Raw genomic sequence first — 21,845 nt, 5'->3', positions numbered from 1 at the left:
GCCCGCACAAACTATGTTTTGTGATAGGACAAATGAACGTGTCCAGTACAGTTACCAGTAGAGTGCAGTACAGTAGCTTAATCAGTGTTTTTTCCATCTTAAGTTAGCTTTACTAAGCAGCATGTTACCAGCATTTAATAATAAACAAACAGAAAGAACACAAAAATGTTGTAAAGTGACTTCAGAGATGGCATCATCTCTATCATATGGATCATCCCATTCATACTTAACTATCAAGCAGTGTTTTTTTAAGCTGCACTGTTGTGGTGTAAATTGTAGTTTGTTTGTTGTAAGTAGTTCCCAACATTGAAGAAAGAATAAAATGGTACATTTTTCATACTAGTAAGGGTCCATTCAGACCACAGAATTTTCTTTTAGGTTATGCCTCTGAACCCCCCAGTATCTATCCTCAGCCATAGTACATAATGCCCTACATGCCCCAATCATAAGGTATCTGGATGTAAAGATATTAATAATACCTGTTAATGGACTCAAACACAAATACTGGACTGCTGATTCAGCTTCAAAATCTACAGTTAATAGTATCTTATAATTAGAATATCAATTTGAATCTTATGTTGGAAGATTTCTCAGATCTCACTACTTTGGCTGTCTCTGGGCCCCCAATGTCCTCGTCTTTGCCTCTGGTATATACTGGACAAAGCAACGGTCTTGAAGAGACTATTTTGACTATTTAAGATGAATAATTTATTTATTTTACAAAGTACTATAGCTGCCAACTTTCTAATTTAAAATATGTTTTCTAAAAGAGGTAGATTGCAATTTAATATCAATGTAATCCATATTGGCTACTGAAACCATGTAAGTTATGATTGCCTGGACCTTTGCTGGGGAGGCAACGTTGAGACCACTTGGAACTTTAAGTGAGTTCCCCACTATACTCTGTACACAGTATTTTACCTCACAAAATGAGTCACTAATCAACATGTACAGTTGAAATCCGAAGTTTACATACACTTAGGTTGAAGTCATTAAAACTAATTTTTTCCACTCCACAGATTTCATATTAGCAAACTATAGTTTTGGCAAGTCGTTTAGGACATCTACTTTGCACATGACATGAGTAATTCTTCCAACAATTGTTTATAGACAGACTGTTTCACTTTTAATTGACTATATCACAATTCCAGTGGGTCAGAAATTTACATACACTAAGTTAACTGTGCCTTTACGCAGCTTGGAAAATTCCAGAAAATGATGTCAAACCATTAGACAATTATTCAATTAGCTTCTGATAGGAATATTGAACTGGAGGTGTACCTGTGGATGTATTTTAAAGCCTAAACTTCAAACTCAGTGCCTCTTTTCATGAAAATAATAAGAAATAAGCCAAGACTTCAGAAAATAATTGTGGATCCCCACAAGTCTGGTTCATCATTGGATCATACCACTCAGGAAGGAGATGTATTCTGTCTCTTGAGATGAACGTAGTTTGGTGTGAATAGTGCAAATAAATCCCTGAAAAACAGCAAAGGACCTTGTGAAGATGCTGGGGGAAACAGGTAGACAAGTATCTATATCCACAGTAAAACGATTCCTATATCAACATAACCTGATAGGCTGCTCAGCAAGGAAGAAGCCACTGCTCCAAAACTGCCATAAAAATGTCAGACTACAGTTTGCAAGTGCACAAGGGGACAAAGATCTTATTATTTAAAGAAATGTCCTCTGGTCTAATGAAACAAAAATTGCACTATTTGGCCATAATGACCATTGTTATGTTTGGAGGAAAAAGGGTGAGGCTTGCAAGCCGAAGAACACCATCCCAACCGTGATTCATGGGGGTGTCAGCATCATGTTGTGGGGGGGCTTTGCTACAGGAGGGACTGGTGCACTTCACAAAATAGATGGCATCATGAGGAAAGAAATGATGTGGATATATTGAAGCAAAATCTCAAGACATCAGCTTGGAAGATAAAGCTTGGTCACAAATTGGTCTTACAAAGGGACAATGATCCCAAGCATCCCTCCACAGTTGTGGCAAAATGGCTTAAGGACAACAAAGTCAAGGTACTGGAGAGGCCATCACAGAAGCCTGACCTCAATTCGATAAAAAGTTCTGTTCTGTCTGGAGGAATGGGCCGAAATTCCAGAAACTTATCGTGAGAAGCTTTTGGAAGGCTACCCAAAAAGTTAGACCCAAGTTAAACAATATAAAGGCAAATCTAACAAATACTAACAAAGTGTTTGTAAACTTCTGACCCACTGGGAAGATATCTGGGAAGACAGGGAATGTTTTCTACGATTAAATGTCAGAAATTGTGAAAAACTGAGTTTAAATGTATTTGGCTAAGGTGTATGTAAACTTCTGACATCAACTGTATACCTTTAGATGAAAATTGAAGACTACAAGTGTCTTTGGCTTATGTATAAATACAACATAAAAAATATAGCATATATGATTATTATTAAAATTAGTAGATGGATGGAGGATTTAATGTATGTATGTATGTAATGTATGTTACCCTTATCATATTGATTTTTAATTTTAAAACATTTCTTTCATCCCCTAGGGCGGACCATTCCCAGGTGGAAGAGGACCAAAAGGAGAAATTGGTGACCCTGGGTCACCTGGCCCTAAAGGAGATAAAGGACTTCAAGGTATTTAAAGTCTACTCAAGATTAAGATCAAGGGTCAAAAAGGTGAAATAATTATGCTTTTTATTATGTTTGCTCATACTTAGTTCATTTAACAACATGCGTGTATTCTCAAAGAATATATGTAAATATGTTTTCTTTTTTGTTTTTTTTTTGTCATTAACATGAAAATAGCAGTTGGTTTCTTTCAATGATGAAACTATAAGAGAAATGTGTTGTGTGGGAAAGCTAGCAGAAATGCTGTGCACCATGCATTGTGTTTATTCACAACTATATGTACATAATTCTCTATCAGCAATCAATGCATTTTGTGTCCTTTGGTAGGTTATCAGGGACCACCTGGTCCACAAGGTCCTCCAGGTTAGTGACATGCAAATTTTCTGCAATTCACCCGTTTTAACTTCCCACGCTCATGGACAAACTGAAACTAAATCTAAAAAGTCATGAGAATTTCTATATCGATGTACATTTTTCTGGTTATGTTCTGCTCTAAAACTGTTAAATATTGCTCTTGGGTAGAGTCAAACTTGATTGCTAGTCAAATAAGTCTAATTTCTGAGAAGTTCTTTTGAGTCAGTTCTTCAATGTATCTTCAATGAACCGGACGAAATATTAACAAATTGTTGTGAAGGATTAATTAGCAAATCATTCTGAATTACTTTAAAAATCCTAATCCAGTAATCACAAAAAACAAACAAGTTAATGGACAACTTATCAACTGGTCAAAAGTTTGGGAACCCTGCTTCTAGAAACCGTGTTTCCTATCCTTTTATGTTTTTATTTGCCGTTAATTTGCTTAATTCTAAGAAATCCCAGCAGAATGTCTGCAAATGTTTACATCGCATTAAATGAAGAATCTCACTCTTATTATAGGAATTGGGGGTCCTGGTCCTAGCGGTCCACCGGGTTTACCTGGAGAGAGAGGAGAAAAGGGTGATGAAGGACAGCCAGGAATCTCCCTCCCTGGGCCACCTGGAAGGTCAGGTTTTCCAGGTCCCCAAGGTCTCCAAGGACCTCCAGGTCCCCCAGGAACCTCCAGAGGTAATGAGCAATGTCCTCTTGGTCCTTCTGGACCTCCAGGCCTGCAGGGGGAGCGTGGATTTCCAGGAGATGTAGGCCAGAAAGGTTAGCCCTTTGTCCATACAGAATGTGTGTTCTAATTCTTGTGTTCTGTCCATACACTGTATGGATTTTTGTATGGTTTGAGGAACATTGTGGATTGTACTCTCTATTGCCAATTGTCTCAGGTCAAAAGGGAGAGACTTGTGTGAATTGCTTCACAAATGGGAACCCTATCCCTGGACCACCAGGTTTTCCTGGTCCTCCTGGAAATCCAGGTAAGATTGAAATCAACTTCATGTAAGTAGCTTCCTGTGGTGTGATCTTTATAAGGAGATCATGATGTGCAGGTCTTTTCAATGTGTCGAGTTGAGAAGTGGTGCAGCAATAGGACATATGGTTGCCATTCTGACTCTGCAGAGTCATTCTCTAAATCATTGTTTTCTTTTCTTGTTTTCCAGTAAAATATCTAAACATCCTTAAAACAAGATAGATTTACTTTAGAACCAAAATTGTAAGATCATTTGTAAGAGATTTGTTTTCATGGAATATGTTTGTGACCGGCTCAATCATTTTGAGCCACTTTGACCCAGAAACACATTTAGAGTTTAACCTCTTGAGACCCGAGTGTGACTGATGTGTGCATTTTCCATTTCCCTTTTTGATTTGTACCTAGTAGCACCTAGTAAACATGCAAAAAAAAAAAAAGACAAAAAGGCAAATAGATTTCCTAAAAATATATGGAAACATACATGGCCAACAGGACTAAGTTGTGAAATTTTACATAATACCAAGCTATAGAAAGTCAGATATTGTTATCAAATTGATTATGTTTCCAGTGTGTGGAGTGTTGGTTTTTCATGTTTTTTGAGACTTTACAGACATTTCAGCTTTACAGAAAATCAGCTATATAAATTATTCTGATTCAAAATAATGGCCAGCATCATCCAATCACTGCCAACCATGTTAAAATATAATTATATAATGTACTGATTAGCATTGCTCCATGTCTGCCAAACATGTTGAGTGGTCCAAACATCATCTGCAGCCTGAAACTGAAACTTGTAGTCAGATTTTAGATGTAAATGCACTTACCTGCATAGGAAAGATATAGGATTCTCCCTTGCTCCCTATTTAGTGAATGACTTAACCGCCAATGTCAAAGCAAAATTTTTCAGCTTTTGGATGAACCCATTGATTCTCAATGTGATAATGCACAGTGAATATAGGATTTCTAAGGGGAAATGTGCAAAAGTACACGTTAGTGTACATTGTGTTGACCAGCGTGGCGTTTCGCAATAAATCGCTCAAATTTTTAAAATGGCATATCAGATGGAACTAGACACTTTTGACTTAAAAAGGTTTCAATGTAAAAACTTAAGTAGGTTTCTTACCAGATGTAGTTTTGTTGGTTTTTAGACAAACACTGGTTTGATCAGTACAATGTTGTTTTGTCACATGAATCTGTGCATCGAATGTTTAACCTTTTACTGACAGAACAGAATATCCTGAACTGAGATCAAACTCGTTGCGAAAAGTGAAGCAAAAATACAATGTCCACTCATGTGTACACCAGGCAACATTTAAATAATTATATATAAATGGAAAATTGAGCTATCTTTTTGCTGAATGTATTTTTGAGTCAAAGTGACTCCATTGAGCAGGTCCTATTTTAATTTCATTCATTTAATTTATGCATTTGGCAGATGCTTTTATTCAAAGTGTATTACAGTACATTCATGCTATATATTTGATCAGTTTGTGTGTTCCCTGGGAACCGAACCCATGATCTTGGCAATGCTAGCACCATGTTCTACCAGATGAGCTACTATTTGCCAGTGGGATAAAATTAAACTTAGTTTTCTTTTCTAAGAAATTAATCATGTTTTAAGAAGCTTTAGATATTTTGTTGAAAACAAGGTGATTTCTTTTGCAACGTAAGAGCCATGGTGTCCCCAAGGGGATGTCCTGTCCCCATTTCCCCCTCTTTCTCTCCCTCAACTTTCCTGTAGCTCTCTTTTGTGTCCTGCTAAAGGTATAAAAACCCATAAATAAATGCAATAGAAAGAAATCTCTTGTTTTAGTCACATTTAAAAAGGAACTGCAAAACAAATAGAATTTAGAGGACTAAAGACCAAAAATGTAATTTCATAAAAGAAGGCTATTTTATATTTTTATGTTAAGATGCAAATGAAGCTAGATGTCCCACTTGCCTTTGTCTCAGGTACACCTGGATTTCCTGGTCCTAAAGGAGATAGAGGATTCCCTGGAGGGCAAGGGTTTATGGGCCCACCTGTGAGTGCTCCCTAGTTTCCTCTTCATGCTCATGTCTTTGAAGTGGCAAATGCTTCAGATTTATAATTTTTCAATGTAATTGTGATAAACGTCTTGGTACCCTACATGTGATGTTACAGTGGCAAGAAAATATATGTGAACCCTTTGGAATTAGCTGGTTTTCTGCATTAATTGGTCATAAAATGTGATCTCATCAAGTATAGACAACCACAATGTGCTTAAGCTAACATCAATATAATATTTAATGTTTTTATTGAACACATCCCATTAAATTTTCACAGTGCTGAGGAAAAAGTAACTTTTTTACTTAGATGTTAAGGGTCGTTGTCCTGTTGTATTATCCAATGTCTACAGAGCTTCAGCTGGTGTACAGCCGCCCTGATATTATCCTGTAAGATATCTTGATAAACTTGGAAATTAATCTATCCCTCGATTAAGACAAGCGTTCCAGGCCTCGAAGCAGCCCCAAATCATGATGCTCCCTCCACCATACTTCACCGTTGAGATGCTGTTTTCATGTTATGCAATGCCCATTTTACACCATACTTAGTGATGCGTGTTATTCATCAGTCCACAAAACATTTTACCAGTAGCATTATGAAGTGACAAGGTGGCCTTTGGCAAAATTCAGGTGCACAGCAATGTTTTTGTTGGAAAGCTGCGGCTTCCTTCGTGGTGTCCTGCCATGGACACCATACCTGTTTATTGTTTTCCATGTAGTTGACTCGTGAACATAGATGTTAACCAGTTCCAATGATTCCTTCATGTCTTTAGCGGTCACTCTATGGTTCTTTTTTTTTTTTTTATCTCATTGAGCATTCTGCGGTGTGCCCTTTGAATCATCTTGGCTTGATGGCCACTTCTAGGGAGAGTAGCCACAGTACTAAATCCTCTCCATTTATAGACAATTTGTCTAACTGTGGACAGATGAATATCTAAGCTCTTCGAGATAAATTTGTAACCCTTTCCAGCATAATGTAAGGCAACAATTCTTGATTGTAGGTCTTCTGAGATCTCATTTACGCGAGGCATGCTAAACGCCAGTAGATGCTGCTTGTGAATAGCAATTGTTATTAGTGAAAGTAGCTCTAACCCTCAACTCCAATCTCGTTTCATTAATTGGAGGCCAGGTTTGCCAACTCCTGACTCTAATTAGCTTTAGAAGACATCATTAGCCTAGGGGTTTACATATTTTTCCAACCTACACTGTGAATGTATTCAGTATGTACAATAACAATACAACAATGTGTGTTATTAGTTAAAACAGATTGTGTTTGTTCAATATTGTAACATAGATAAGGATCAAACAAGATTTTAAGACACATTTATACATAAATGCAGGAGATTCCAAAGGGTTCACATAATTTTTCTGGCCACTGCATATATTTAAACCTAGTGATATAATTACCCTTTAGGGTACACAAGGACCTCAGGGTTCCCCTGGATTCCCTGGTGAGAAGGGTGACCCAGGTGAAGCCATCTCCGTTCTGGGTGTGAAAGGGGAAAAGGGAGACACAGGTTTTCCTGGCCCTCCCGGACTGCCAGGACTGGAAGGAAGACCTGGTCGTGATGGAGTGCCCGGTCCCCCTGGCCTCAGAGGACCAGCTGTGAGTGTATATTTCTCAGATTCCACTGAATCACTTATTTGACCATTGTTTGTGTGCACTCCATTCAGTTATTTTAACCCTGAATTTGCTTGTCACTTACAGGGTTCTGCACAGTTGAAAGGCACACAAGGTCCCCCAGGTGATCCTGGCTTGACAGGTCCTCCAGGAGACAGGGGTCAGCCTGGTTCCCCAGGATTTGGTCCTCAGGGACCCTCTGGAGAAAAAGGTATCCAGGGTGTTTCAGGAAGAACAGGGGCTCCTGGAGCACCGGGTAAGGAACAACTATTGCTTGTTTTTTATCCATAGTGTAGGGATAACTGATGGATTTGATATTGCTGTTTTCGTCCATTGTAGAAATTACATAATCTCATTGTTGGTCTGAATGGTAGGTCAGAAAGGTGAACCTGGGCTAGCTGTGTCAGATAAGGGTGAACGTGGACCCCAGGGTCGTGATGGAGATCCTGGTTTGCCAGGAAGTCCAGGTAAAGAGGAAATAACTGTCAACTACACTTCTAAAACTTACACTCAGTAGTTTGAATTCATATGGAACAATTTGAGAATTTTGAAGATCAACAAAATCTGGTTCCTTATCTGTACAGGTAACCCAGGCCCACCTGGACAATCTGGGTTCCCAGGTATCCCTGGAGCCAAAGGAGAGCCTGGTCTTCCTGGTTTGGGCTTGCCAGGACCCCCTGGTGTTAAAGGTATAATGTATGCCAGCAGTTGACTATGTCACATGTAGTATTACATTTACATGTATTCATTTAGCATTGTACATTTACAAAGCTGTCTGCAAATCTCAAAATGTCCAAATACTGGCCGATGGGTCAGGTAGATATATCAGTCGGGACATGTATTATATCAATACGTATTGAGTTTTACTTGGGTAGTGAGGAACAGTTTTGTCCATACCTATATGACCATATTCTCTAGGATTTCCTGGTATTGCTGGTTCCCCTGGTGGGCCTGGCATTCCTGGACGGCCAGGTTTGGACGGACTCCCTGGTCAGCCTGGATCACCTGGATCCAAAGTATGAAACACTACACAATATAAGATAATGATACACTTCAGTAGTAAACATATTGACCCCCTCACATTAAAGTTTGCAATGCAAAAAAATAAATAAATCTCAAAAAAAGACAAAAATACTAACTGAAAATATTTTTTACAATGTTTGAGAGAAGGCAGTTAAAATTGATCTTAAAGTGTTCTTATAAGTGTCTTTGTCTCTATAGGGAGAACCTGGCTTTGGTTTACCGGGCCCTTCAGGTCTTTCAGGAATCCCAGGCAGTAAAGGTGCATCTGGGCCTAAAGGTGATCCTGGTTTCCCTGGAAACCCTGGTGCACCAGGGCGACCAGGTCTTGATGGTGCCCCTGGAACTAAAGGTAGAGAATAATTTAATGTCTAAATGGAGAGAGAGAGATTCTATAGTATTGCTTAAAGCTGCACTGGGATACAAATGCCTTTGCTATGTTACTAATATGAAGTTGTAATACTATATGAATGAATACAATGAGTTGCCTAAGACTTTGCATTTGCATTTAGGTGATCCTGGTTTTCCTGGTGGTCCTGGTACTCGTGGCCCCCCAGGGCCCCCTGCCTTTGGCCTTCAGGGCCCCCCTGGTCCTCCTGGAGCACCTGGCTCAATGGGAACTCCTGGTATGCCTGAAATTGTTTTAGAAATAATGTGTAGACATATACACACTTATAAGAAGACGATTCAAATATTTATGAAATGTGAGACCAGAAAGAATTGATCTTAAAGTTGGTGTGTGGATTAGAGATATGCTTATGTTTATTTCTAGTCTTAGGATGCAACCACAAACACTTGTGTTAAGATCCATGGTGGGTTATTAGAAAATTTGCAAATTATAAACAGGCAGGCAGGGTAAATCTCCAGCAATAGAGCATAACAGGCAGCAAACAATCAAAGTATAAATCCAGATGAAATGGACATTATCATAGGGCAGGTAGCAGAGAATCCAATGATGGGTAAACAGGCAATAATCAGTCTAAATGCTCAGAAATGTTAGCAGTGGCAAAACAAGACTTTGCATAGTCTTAAGTTTGTACAGCGCTTACACAGTCCTTGAAATAGGGAACAGGTGTGAGTGTAATCAGTCCAGGTAGGCATGCTGGGAATTGTAGTTCACAATGCACTAGAATTCAGGCAAGGGTGACCTCTGGTGGTGAGTAGGAGAAGTCCTTGAGTTTGTGACACTTACCTTCATGCCATACAAGATGTGGATGACTTTCTTTCTTCTGCTGAACACAAACAAAGATTTTTAGAAGAATATTTCGGCTATGTAGGTCAGTTTAATGCAAGTGAATGGTGCCCAAAACTTTGAAGCTCCAACAGAACATTAAGGCTGCATAAAATAAATCCGTAACTGTAACAGATATTTAAGTCCTTTTTACTCTCAATCTTCACATTTACTTTCACATTCTTCTTCTTTTGCTTTTGGCGATTCATATTCTTCATCCATATGGCTGCTTACTGGGAAGGGAAGATAATTTATAGAAAAAAAAAGGACTTAAATATTGATCCGTTTCTCTCCCACACCTATCATATCACTTCTGAAGACATGGATTTAACCACTGGAGTCTTATGTATTACTTGTATACTGCATTTATGTGATTTTGGAGCTTAAAAATGTTTGTACCCATTCACTTGCATTGTGTGGACCAACATTTACTATGTAAAAATCTTCATTTGTGTTCAGCAGAAGAAAGCCATACATATCTGGGATAGCACGATGGTGAGTAAAGGCCTGTTCACACCACACGTTTTTTCGATGCAACTGTTTTTAACAGGAACAATGGATTCTTATGGTGCTATTCAAACCGAGTCAACAAATCTGACAAATCTTCCGCTCACAATCGGAATGTTTTTTTTTTACGGAGAGTGTTCCAATTTTAATTTCTTCGGACTGCGATTTAAAACTGACTGACCAATGAGATTAGAGCTTTTTGTAATTTTTCCAGAGCAGCTGTTTAATCCAGCGTGTTGGTGGCGCTAAGCAACTGGAAAACACCACATTGGACATGCAGCTGGTACACACACCGAAAATGATATACCTAAAAATAAATAGTTGCAGTTCATGAACCATTTGTTCTGCAAATATAAACCAATTCTGTTTATGAAAGTCTGCTTATGGTGTTTTGTCTTAATGTACATCATTTAATATGTATATCTCTGTGCCTGTTATATTCTCATTGCGTTAAAAATAGCAGCAAGGTTTTGCAATTATTTTTTTATTGCAAGGACAATATAACAAAATATTGCACTCATTTAAATAGAATAATATTATAATATTATGCATCCTATTTTCAGTGTTGGGGAGTAGTTAACTACAAGTAGTGACGCTACTAACTTAACTACATTTTTCAGTAGCTTGGCAGTAGCTCAGTTGCTTTTTAAACAGTGTAGCTTTTCCAGTAGCTAACTACTTTGTGCAGCAAGTAGCGGTGTCTCGCGAGCAAAAGCTACATTGCGGTCTATCGAGCCTGCGCGAATCAGCGCGATGCAAGGATATTCTTCTTCTTTTTAGATTACAAACTATTTTTTTGCCATTACCGCCACCTGTTGTTTAATCATGCATCTTGCGGCTAACGATTCACTGATGTACAGCAGTGGTTTGACACACACACACCCATATGATCCATGTTGGAGCAAGACGTGGCGGCAGATTTGGAGGATGGAGAAACAACTAACGTTAATTACCCATGGCCTTATTTGTCCAAGTTCATGTCTCTCAAAGAAACGACAGGTAAAGGTTACACTTTTGTATGCAATCTTTGCAAACCAAAGTTTAAAACGCTGTCTACGTCGAAGACCTCAAGCACAAATTTAAGGACGCACATACAGGTGAGTAATGGCCATTTTAAATGTATTAATTATCCTGCTTTATTGCTCTCTCTGTTACATCAAATTTCTATTTCTGATTTAATTACAATGACCCACAATGATCTGTACGCCAGTTTGGTAATGAACCTAAAAGACCACTAACGTTTGCGCCATCTTGTCAGTTGAACAAAAAACGTAATCTTAGTTGTTTATCGCACGACAAAGGCTTTGATCTAATTAAATTGCTGTATAGATTTGTTGTGACTGGTTTCAGAGCAAACCGAACTGTGCTCACAAGCAGCTTGTGATTCACGTTCTTCTTTCACAGTAAATTCTGCGAGCTCCATCACTGCATGTGAGTGAGTTTAACGTGCTTTTTCAAATACCAGTTAACGCTGTTTAACGTTCACATAACTTCCAACATTTGTGTGGGCAGGCAGATAATTACAGCATTTCACTCGATTTGTAATATAAAAGCATTTTTAATGTAATAGAAACGTAAAGGTCTCGTCACACAGTTCCCTTCCGAGGGAACTCGCACTGCGTCGTTGAAAACAACTCTTTGGGGAACGCTCCTTAGCGTGCGCCTCTGAATTATGAATGAAACTATTCCAATCTTGATTGGTGTTGCGTCATGACGTAACATGTGACGGCATAACCGGATGCATAAAATTGACGCCGGCACACAAACACATTAGCTTTCGCTCTTCAGCAAGCGCTCTGTGTGTATTGTTTGTCTTATTTGGTGTTGTTTGTCTGATTTAAAAATATTATGGCCACCCAACAGTTCATGAAGTGCGTGCACCCCTGCCCTCATTTCATTACGGGTAGGGACACGCACGCTTTATGTGTGAATTGTTTGGGAGCGCAGCACGCACAGGCAGCTCTCGAGGGATCTGCCTGTGAAAGTTGTGAAGCACTACTCATGAGAGTGCTGTGCTCCCGGTTGGCGTGCTTTGATGATCACGGTCAGGCTCGCGTTCCCCACGGATCTGGTCCCGCGTCTGTTGAGGCAGCGCGGCGGTTGAGATCGTGGGGTTCGCAGCGGAATCTTGCAGATGAGAATGAGACTGCTGCGGCGCTTTCTCATTCTTCGTTTGAGGATCCCGAGCCTACTGTGAGTGGTGCAGAAGCCCGCGTCGCGGCTTCTTCTGCCCACGATCAGGTCCCAATGCTTGAGCTCTCTGCTTCCGAGGAAGTGGATATGCTCAGCATTGATCGCGAGCGACCGTGAGTCAAGCACGCCAGTTTTCAGCCAAGCTTATGAGGAGCTGATTGAGGTTGTGACGCGTGCGTGGCCAGACTTGATATCAGCTGGCCACAAAATGAGCAGGAAGCGCAAGTTGAAAGACAAATTAGACGAGCGTTTCCTGCGGCACAGATCACAACCTCAGCGCCGGGGTTTGCCGTTTTTCCCCGATCTCCACAAAAAAAATATATAAATATATCTCGAGATCGTGGGGTAAACCGCATTCGTCCCGTGTCTCCAGCCCCAGTGTGGTGATTACAGACGATGTTTTGGGGGCACGGGATATGGGCTAAAACCCATACGCTGCCTAGTAAGCCCTGCAGGGATACATCTGCTTTAATAAGTAGGGCTTACATGGCGGCAGGTCGGGCTGGTTCTTGCCTGCACTCAATGGCTATTGGCCGCTCTATGGCAGCTATGGTGGCCACAGAGAGGCATCTGTGGCTGAATTTATCGGGGATAAAGGAAAAGGTTAGATCTTTTCTGCTTGATGCTTCCCCCGTAAGGTAAGTCTAAATCGAGTAGGGCAAGCAGATCAGCCCCAGCCATCAGTCAGCTCCTCACACCACAGAGTTCCCCCCCGCTGCAGAGCAACCGAGGTTGTTCTCGCAGCAGCGTCCTCAGGGAATCGGGTGTCGGTTTCCGCCGTCTCTGGCGCTTCAGGCCACATCAATTTCCAGCGAGCATACCGTGCCGTTACGTGTCAAAAAAAAAAAGTATCCATTGTGGTCACAAGAACCGTATCGACTAAATCCTGCCGGTCTCTCGCTTCAGGAAGTCGAGAACAGTGCTCGGAAACACCGAGACCAGCCTCGAGAGGCTGGTTCCCTTAGTAGAAGCTTCGGGAAGGAGGTCCTACCAAGGTGGTAGAACCTCGGAGGGCTGTCTCTCCCCTGCATGGCGGAGTCCTCAGGAAATCGGTGTCGGTTCCTGCCGTCTCTGACGCCTCGGGCCACATCAATTTCCAGCGGACGCACGCCGTGCCGTTCGTGTCAAAAAAAAAAAAAACATGCAGCAATTGTGGTCACAAGAACCATATCGACTAAATCCTGCCGGTCTCTCGCTTCAGGAAGTCGAGAACGGTGCTGGTTCCCTTAGTAGATTTTGTAGAGGCATGGAATCATCTTCCCAACATATCTGCATGGGTCCTGCATATAATAAAATCAGGGTACAGACTGCAGTTCGGGCACCGCCCCCCCAAATTCTCTGGGGTGGTGCAGACTACAGTGGTTCCGGAGCAGACTCAGGTGATGGAACAAGAAGTGCAATCTCTGCTGCTAAAGGAGGCCATAGAACGTGTTCCTCATGCAGACAGGGAGTCCGGATTTTACAGCCGGTACTTTATAGTTCCAAAAAAGAACGATTTTAGATCTCAGAGTTTTGAACCGGCCTTTGAGGAGGTTCAGGTTCAAAATGCTTACTATTCCTGCCATCGTGAGCCGGATCAGATCCGAGGACTGGTTTGTCACGATAGATCTAAAAGACACCTATTTTCATATATCCATCCTTCCATGTCACAGGAGGTTCCTGAGGTTCGCTTTCGGGGGCGAAGCTTACCAATATCGGGTTCTTCCGTTCGGCCTAGCACTCTCTCCCCGCACATTCACCAAATGTATGGATGCAGCTCCTGCTCCTCTGAGACTTCAGGGAATCCGCATACTGAATTATATCGACAATTGGCTCATTCTGACCCAATCTCGAGAAATGGCGGTTCGGCATCGAGATGTCGTCCTTGGCCACATTCGAAGTTTGGGGTTGAGACTCAACACAAAAAAGAGTGTGTTACAACCATCCCAGTGCACAACGTTTCTGGGTGTTGTGTGGAACTTCGATTACGATGCAGGCACGCATGTCTCCTGCACGTATCGAGTCTGTTCTGGCGATGGTGTCGGGTTAAAGCTAGGCCAGGCCATCACTGTAAAGCAGTTTCTAAGACTGCTGGGCCTCATGGCAGCGGCATCCAACTTTATACCTTTGGGCCTTCTACACATGAGGCCCCTCCAGTGGTGGCTGAAAGCCAAGGGGTTTTTCCCCAAGGGGAATCCATTTCAGTAAAATCAGAGTAACGCGCAGATGCCTTCGTTCTCTGCTAATATGGAAGAAACCTTGGTTCCTGTCCCAAGGGCCAGTGTTGGGAGCGTCATGTCGCCGGAAACAGTTTCGACAGACGCCTCCCTCAGCTGGCTGGGCGCGGTCATGGACGGCAGCTTTGCCAGGGGTCTGTGGCAGGACCATCATCATTCTTGGCACATAAACTGTCTAGAGATGTTGGCTGTGTTCAGGGCTTTGAGGAGCTTCCTTCCAGACATCTAAGGTTACCATGTCCTAGTACGTTCGGACAATACATCAGTGGTAGCTTATCTGAACCGACAAGGGGACTCAGATCGCGCCCTCTGTGCAGACCGGGCATCAGATAATTTCTTTGGTCCCAAGGGAAAATACTGTCTATCAGAGCACGTATGTTCCGGGGGTTCAGAATCAGGGAGCAGACATCCTGTCGAGGCAGGGGCTGAGGCCCGGGGAATGGAGACTTCATCCAGAGGTGGTGAAGTTGATATGGGACAAATTTGGACCATCGAAAGTGGATCTATTCGCGTCTCGATAGACGTCCCACTGTCCATTTTGGTTCTCCCTCTCACATCCAGCCCCACTGGGGTTGGATGCCATGGTACAGGCCTGGCCGAGGCTTCACCTGTACGCATTTCCCCCGATCGCTCTGCTCCCGGGAGTCCTGGAAAGGGTCCGCCAAGAGGGCATCATTCTACTTCTGGTTGCTCCGATGTGGCCGGCCCGAGTATGGTTCTCAGACATAGTCTCACTCCTGATAGCTCCACCATGGCAGATTCCTCTGAGGAGGGATCTGTTGTCTCAGGCAGGGGGCACAGTTTTCCACCCTCGTCCAGAGCTGTGGAAACTGTGAGTCTGGCCCCTGAGGGGGTTCAGTACCTAAATGCTGGTCTATCAGCGGGGGTGGTTGAAACCATACTTAACTCTAGGGCTCCGTCTACTAGGAGATTATATGGCCTCAAGTGGAATGTGTTCTCCACTTGGTGTAGAGAACATGAAGTAGATCCAGTTAACTGCCCGGTGGCTTCAGTTCTGGAGTTTCTTCAAGATCGCTTCTCTATGGGTCTCTCCCTTCCACACTTAAGGTGTACGTGGCTGCCATTGCGGCTTTCCATGCACCATTGAGTGCTGGGCCTCTGGGGAGGCACCAGCTGGTCATTCGTTTTCTCCGTGGTACATGGAGGATGAGACCGACAACCAGGTCCAGGGTTCCTGCCTGGGACCTGGCGGTGGTTCTCGAAGGGTTATCCCTGGCCCCCTTCGAACCCCTTCAGTCGGCCTCGCCCAAGGACCTGGCGGTCAAGATGGCTTTTCTCTTAGCTATTACCTCTCTAAAGAAGGTGGGAGATCTTCAAGCCCTGGCAGTAACACCAGCTTGCTTGGAGTTTGCCCCTGACGGAGTTAAAGCCATTCTGCACCCGAGACCTGGCTTTGTGCCTAAGGTGCCTTCTAACACGGCACGGTCTACGGTCCTGCAGGCATTCATCCTCCACCTCATGTGTCGGTAGAATAAGAGAGGCTCCATTTGCTCTGCCCTGTCAGAGCTTTGAGCGTTTACCTTGAGAGGTCCTCTTCTTGGAGGAGGTCGGACCAACTGTTAGTTGCTTCGAAACAAACCATTAGTAATTGGATTGTTCAGGCTATTATCTCGGCCTATAAGGTGCGCAATTTGCCTTCACATTTGGCCATAAGGGCTCATTCAACTAGAGGCATGGCGTCCTCTTGGGCTCTCTTATCGGGAGTGCCCCTCCAGGAGATCTGTGAGGCAGCCGGTTGGGCTACCCCGCACACTTTCATCAGGGTTTCTGCACCTCCCTAGTACGCCTGGCGCACGTGTGCTCTCGTCCTAGCTGAGTGCCTGAGTTCAGTTTCACTCTAGGGCAGGCTTTTTCGGCGCGTGGCCTAGTGGGCATTCGTTCCCCAAAGAGTCGCTTTCAACGACGCAGTCGCGAGTTCCCTCGGAAGGGAACGCCTCGGGTTATGACTATAACCCTTGTTCCCTGAGAAGGAACGAGACACTGCGTCGTCCTGCCACGCCCCTCAATGCTTGAGAGCGGCTTGCTTCATCGCTAGGCTAATGTGTTTGTGTGCCGGCGTCACTTTTATGCATCCGGTTATGCCGTCACATGTTACGTCATGACGCAACACCAATCAAGATTGGAATGGTTTCATTCATAATTCAGAGGCGCACGCTAAGGAGCGTTCCCCAACGAGTCGTTTTCAACGACGCAGTGTCTCGTTCCCTTCTCAGGGAACAAGGGTTATAGTCATAACTCGAGATGTTTTCCGCCAAAATAAAATCTCAAGTGTTTAATCCTTTCAAGTGGAGAAATTAAGACAAGTGTTATCATTTAGCTACCTTAGTGTAAAATGAAAATTAATATAAAAAGGAAACATTCCTTTTATGTTGTTGCATGCATGTTGTTGTATATGTTATGTACGCAGTTGTATTATTAGTAGGCTTATATATTTCTGTCTTGTATAATAATAATTTAAAAGTATGGCATTTAAAATGTGTTTTTCTTTCAATTTTTTTTCTCCTTTATACTATAAAACTAAATATTTTACTTAAAACATTCCTCAGACACTTATTCAGTTATTTATAATAGACGTTGTTCAAAACAAGCAAAAGTAGTTTCAATGTAGCTAGCTACTTTTTGATAGTAACTTGTAGTGTAGCTAACTACTTTTCCAAAAGGGTAGCTTGTCTGTAGTTTAACTACTTTAACTAACGAGTAGCTTGTAGCTTGTCAAACTACAGTTTCAGAGTAGCTTCCCCAACACTGCCTATTTTATACTATAGCCTACTATTATTCTTTAATGTACATTATTCCATGTGTATATGCATCACTGTACCCTGTGTCATATTATCCAGGCATTAATCCAGACATTATAAAAAGAGAGTCCATTTTGAATACTCGTAGCAAAATACAAGTGCAAATGAATATGCAACATTTTTACATATGCAATTATCTCACTCTCACAGATTATATACTCCTCAAAATATATAAACACCAACATCTTATGGGGTTTTGTGTTCCTTGCCACAGTCGCCTTCATCTTGCTCACTGGGGTTCTAAATACAATTATTATATAATTGTTTATTTTTATACACAATTTACAATCCTATTTAATCAAACTATACAAGACAAATATGATGACTCTAAGAATTTATAGGTATTTTTTATTTTATGCATGATTTCCTGTAAAGCTGCTTTGAAACCAAGTGTGTTGTGAAAATAAAAATTATTGACCTGACCATGGAAAGAACATAATGAAACAGTTATGCCAAAGTAGGTAAATAAAGGCTTTAACATTATTCAATATATTAATCTGTAACAGCTAAAGGTGCAGGTAGGAGACTGTTATAAAAATGATATGGTTATTATCTGTTTATTGCGGTGTCTGCATCCTATCATTGTTGTGTTCTCTATCAGGAGTCCCTGGTTTGAATGGAGAGAAGGGAGACCGTGGCCCCCCTGGTCAGAGTATTCCAGGATTGCAAGGTGACAGAGGAAGCTCTGGACTCTCTGGACCTCCTGGCCCAATTGGCCCACCTGGGAGTCCAGGAGTACCTGGTCAAGATGGCCAACCTGGACTGCCTGGTATTATGATTCTGTAATTCAGCTCAGAAATATCATCTGATATATCTGCACTTTTGACTTTGACCGTATACCACTCTAAATCCTGTACTCTCTCCTCTAATCCTATGTAATTAATGCAGGATCTAAGGGGGACATGGGTGCCATGGGGACGCCAGGACCTGTAGGTTTCCCCGGCAACCCTGGAAAACCAGGCATTCCAGGACCAAAAGGTCTGCTGCTTTTACGTCAGCTCAAATCTTTCAAACTGTTTCAGAAACGTCCTTGATAGAGTGAAATATTATTTTGCTCTTTGCCCCATTAGGAGATGATGGTGTCCCAGGACGACCAGGTAGCCCAGGTTTTGGAGGATCAAAGGGAGACAGAGGTGATACAGGCCTTCCAGGCCCACCTGGCCAAATCTTATCTCCAGCCGCATATAAGGGACAAAAAGGAGAACCCGGAATTCAAGGTGAGCCAATCCTGTTAGCTGCTACCTTGATCTCTACCCTCCTATGGTCACACCATCATGGTGATCAGGGCTGCTTTATAGTAGCCAGCGCTGGTTTATAGTGGCTGTTTGGGGACTTGTTTGGTGCTGGTTGGCCAACCGAGCCATGAGGTTCACCAGTTAAACTTAGCAGTTGAAGCTGGGCAGCCCGTATTTTCTGTCTGATGCAGCCGATCAGCATCCAAAAAAACAACATATGCTTGGTGGAAGCTATACTGATTTTTTCAGCATGTTGCTGTCTTTTCCCACAGTCTTACAACCAGCTAATGACCTTTTTAGGTCTATTCACAGGAATGGTGAAGAAAACAAAAGATCTGGCAGACATCTTTCCTTTTAGAATCATTCCATTTTATCTATCCTAGACTGACATTCTTTATCCTATCAGTCTCTTCCCAGAGCCCAGTGTTTTCCCATACCTTTCCTTTGCCATCAGCCACTCCTTTACCTCTGTTTATACAAACTCCTTATTGAGGCTCAAGTTATCTTACAACCAGATAACTGTTTCGGGCTAACTATAGTTCCAAGAATCAATTTTTATTTTAAGGTCTGCAGTCATTTAGCTCCTTTGTTGCTGATGCTTTTCTTTACCACTAAACAAAATTTCAACTATATTAGTACACCATTTTCGCTGCCATTTTGTAGATCTAGCCTGTTAACATGTTTTTGGACTTGACTTGTATCTACCACTTCATCTGCAGTTGACATTGTTTGCAATTGTATTTGTGTTCTTATTAGATCTTGAGGTTATTTTATGACTCTCTTTCTTTGTCAAAAAGGTTTGAGTGGACAACCAGGAGCAAAGGGTGTTTCTGGTCTCCGTGGAGATTCTGGCTTTCCTGGGCAAGATGGACAGCCAGGGCAACCCGGACCCCCAGGTAAAGCATATAAAACTAACGAGTATAGTGTTAATTTTAGTGTTAGTTTTTTTGTTTTAGTCATAGAGCTCTTTTTTTTTGTGACCGCGTTAGGAGCAGTGCTATGCACAATGACTGTGCGCTACACTTTTTTTAGAGTGCTGATTCAAAGCGCAATTTTCTTGCCAGTGCAGTATGCAAGTGGACATAGGTGGGAGTGCTTGTGCTTTCTGGAAGTGTATTGGCACAAATCGCAATTCGCTATTTTCAAAAGACATGTGTATTCGCGCTATGTCGTCTGAGAACTATCTATTCTCAGTGCAAAGTCTAAACTAATTTCCGGCATTTGCAGTTTAGGGATTCTTATGAATGGGCTGTCTTCATTTATATCAATGTTGCTTGACAGGGAATGGAATATACTGTATATAATAGGATGCAGACACCGCAATAACCAGATAATAACCATATCATTTTAATTGCACTTGACCAAACCCATTCATTGCGCTATTTCACCAACCCAATAATGCATGCAAATTAGAAAAATGTTCCTTCATGTTCTTTCGATTTCACAGCGTAGCGTGTCCCGCCTTTCCAAGATTCTCATTGATCAACCCATGTTAGAGTGTGTTGTTGCAATAGCGTCTCTATTGCAAACCCTTGCATTTTCACCCTCCGTTCTTCCAAAATGCCAATCCTGTTGAAATCTATAAATTTGCTGCGTTCTCTGATGCAGCGTAGACTCTAGTCTGTAGGCACCGTGGAGGCCAATTTATACTTTTACATTGAACCTATGGTGTTGGCTTCGTAAATCTACGCCATTTATGCCATCAAGTGTATCATTATGCATCCTGCAAGACAAGGAACACCCACTACATGACATGCCCACTCCAAGTAACGCTCCCCTCAGATCATAAAGCGAACATATTCACTAAAATAACTTTTAAAATCCAATGCAATCGCTTTATGATTCATGTTGTCTTGACTATGTACAGTTCAATTAGAAGTTTACATACACTTAGGCTGAAGTCATTAAAACTTATTTTTTAACCAGTCCACAGATTTAATATTAGTAAACTATAGTTTTGGCAAGTCGTTTAGGATATCTATTTTGTGCATGACATGAATAATTTTCCAACAATTGTTTACAGACAGATTGTTTCACTTTTAATTGACTATATCACAATTCCAGTGGATCAGAAGTTTACATACACTAAGTTAACTGTGCCTTTAAGCAGCTTGAAAAATGCCAGAAAATGAAGCCACCTCCTAGATTCTGAATTACTGAATTGGAGGTGTACCTGTAGATATATTTTAAAGCCTGCCTTCAAACTCAGTGCCTCTTTGCTTGACATTATGAGAAAATAAAAATAAATCAGCCAAGACCTCATAAAAAACATTGTGGACCCCCACAAGTCTGGTTCATCATTGGGAGCAATTTCTAAAAGCCTGAAGATACCACGTTCATCTGTAGAAACAATAGTACGCAAGTATAAACACCATGGGACCATGCAGCCATTGCGAAAAGTGACAATCCAAACAATCCAAGAACAACAGCAAATGACCTTGTGAAGATGCTGGGGGAAACAGGTAGACAAGTATCTATATCCACTGTAAAACGAGTCATATATCGACATAACCTGAAAGGCTGCTCCGCAAGGAAGAAGCCACTGCTCCAAAACTGGCATAAACAAGCCAGACTACAGTTTGCAAGTGCACATGGGGACAAAGATCTTACTTTTTTGAGAAATGTCCTCTGGTCTAATGAAACAAAAATTAACTGTCTTGCAATAATGACCATTGTTATGATTGGAGGAAAAAGATTGATGCTTGCAAGCCGAAGAATACCATTCCAACCGTGAAGCATGGGGGTGGCAGCATCATTTTACATTTTTATGCATTTGGCAGATGCTTTTATCCAAAGCGCCTTACAGTGCACTTATTACACGGACAATCCCCCCGGAGCAACCTGGAGTTAAGTGCCTTGATCAAGGGCAAAATGGTGGACAACAACCTTCTGATTGTCAGTTATGTGCTTTAGCCCACTACACCACCACCACTACCTGCATCATGTTGTAGGGGTGCTTTGCTGCAGGAGGGACTGGTGCACATCACAAAATAGATGGCATCATGAGGAAGGAAATGTATGTGGATATA

At 41.9% G+C, this 21,845-nt stretch overlaps 1 protein-coding gene across 1 annotated transcript in view; it reads left to right on the top strand.

The window, feature by feature from the left end:
- col4a5 (collagen, type IV, alpha 5 (Alport syndrome)) overlaps positions 1–21,845 on the top strand; it is a 77,701-nt gene that overhangs the window by 36,619 nt on the left and 19,237 nt on the right. The window contains exons 19-34 of the mRNA XM_052146417.1: positions 2,535–2,622; positions 2,944–2,979; positions 3,493–3,744; positions 3,867–3,956; positions 5,903–5,973; positions 7,389–7,580; positions 7,683–7,851; positions 7,970–8,062; positions 8,180–8,284; positions 8,514–8,611; positions 8,817–8,967; positions 9,128–9,241; positions 18,183–18,350; positions 18,470–18,559; positions 18,652–18,798; positions 19,614–19,712. Coding sequence (XP_052002377.1) covers positions 2,535–2,622; positions 2,944–2,979; positions 3,493–3,744; positions 3,867–3,956; positions 5,903–5,973; positions 7,389–7,580; positions 7,683–7,851; positions 7,970–8,062; positions 8,180–8,284; positions 8,514–8,611; positions 8,817–8,967; positions 9,128–9,241; positions 18,183–18,350; positions 18,470–18,559; positions 18,652–18,798; positions 19,614–19,712 — 1,963 coding nt within the window. The remainder of the gene's footprint in view (positions 1–2,534; positions 2,623–2,943; positions 2,980–3,492; positions 3,745–3,866; positions 3,957–5,902; positions 5,974–7,388; positions 7,581–7,682; positions 7,852–7,969; positions 8,063–8,179; positions 8,285–8,513; positions 8,612–8,816; positions 8,968–9,127; positions 9,242–18,182; positions 18,351–18,469; positions 18,560–18,651; positions 18,799–19,613; positions 19,713–21,845) is intronic.

This window comes from Xyrauchen texanus, chromosome 2 (genome assembly GCF_025860055.1).
Source record: "Xyrauchen texanus isolate HMW12.3.18 chromosome 2, RBS_HiC_50CHRs, whole genome shotgun sequence".
In the NCBI taxonomy this organism is placed as follows: domain Eukaryota; kingdom Metazoa; phylum Chordata; class Actinopteri; order Cypriniformes; family Catostomidae; genus Xyrauchen; species Xyrauchen texanus.
The sequence above is the reverse complement of the archived record's forward strand: the minus strand, read 5'-3'. Positions and strand labels throughout refer to the sequence as shown.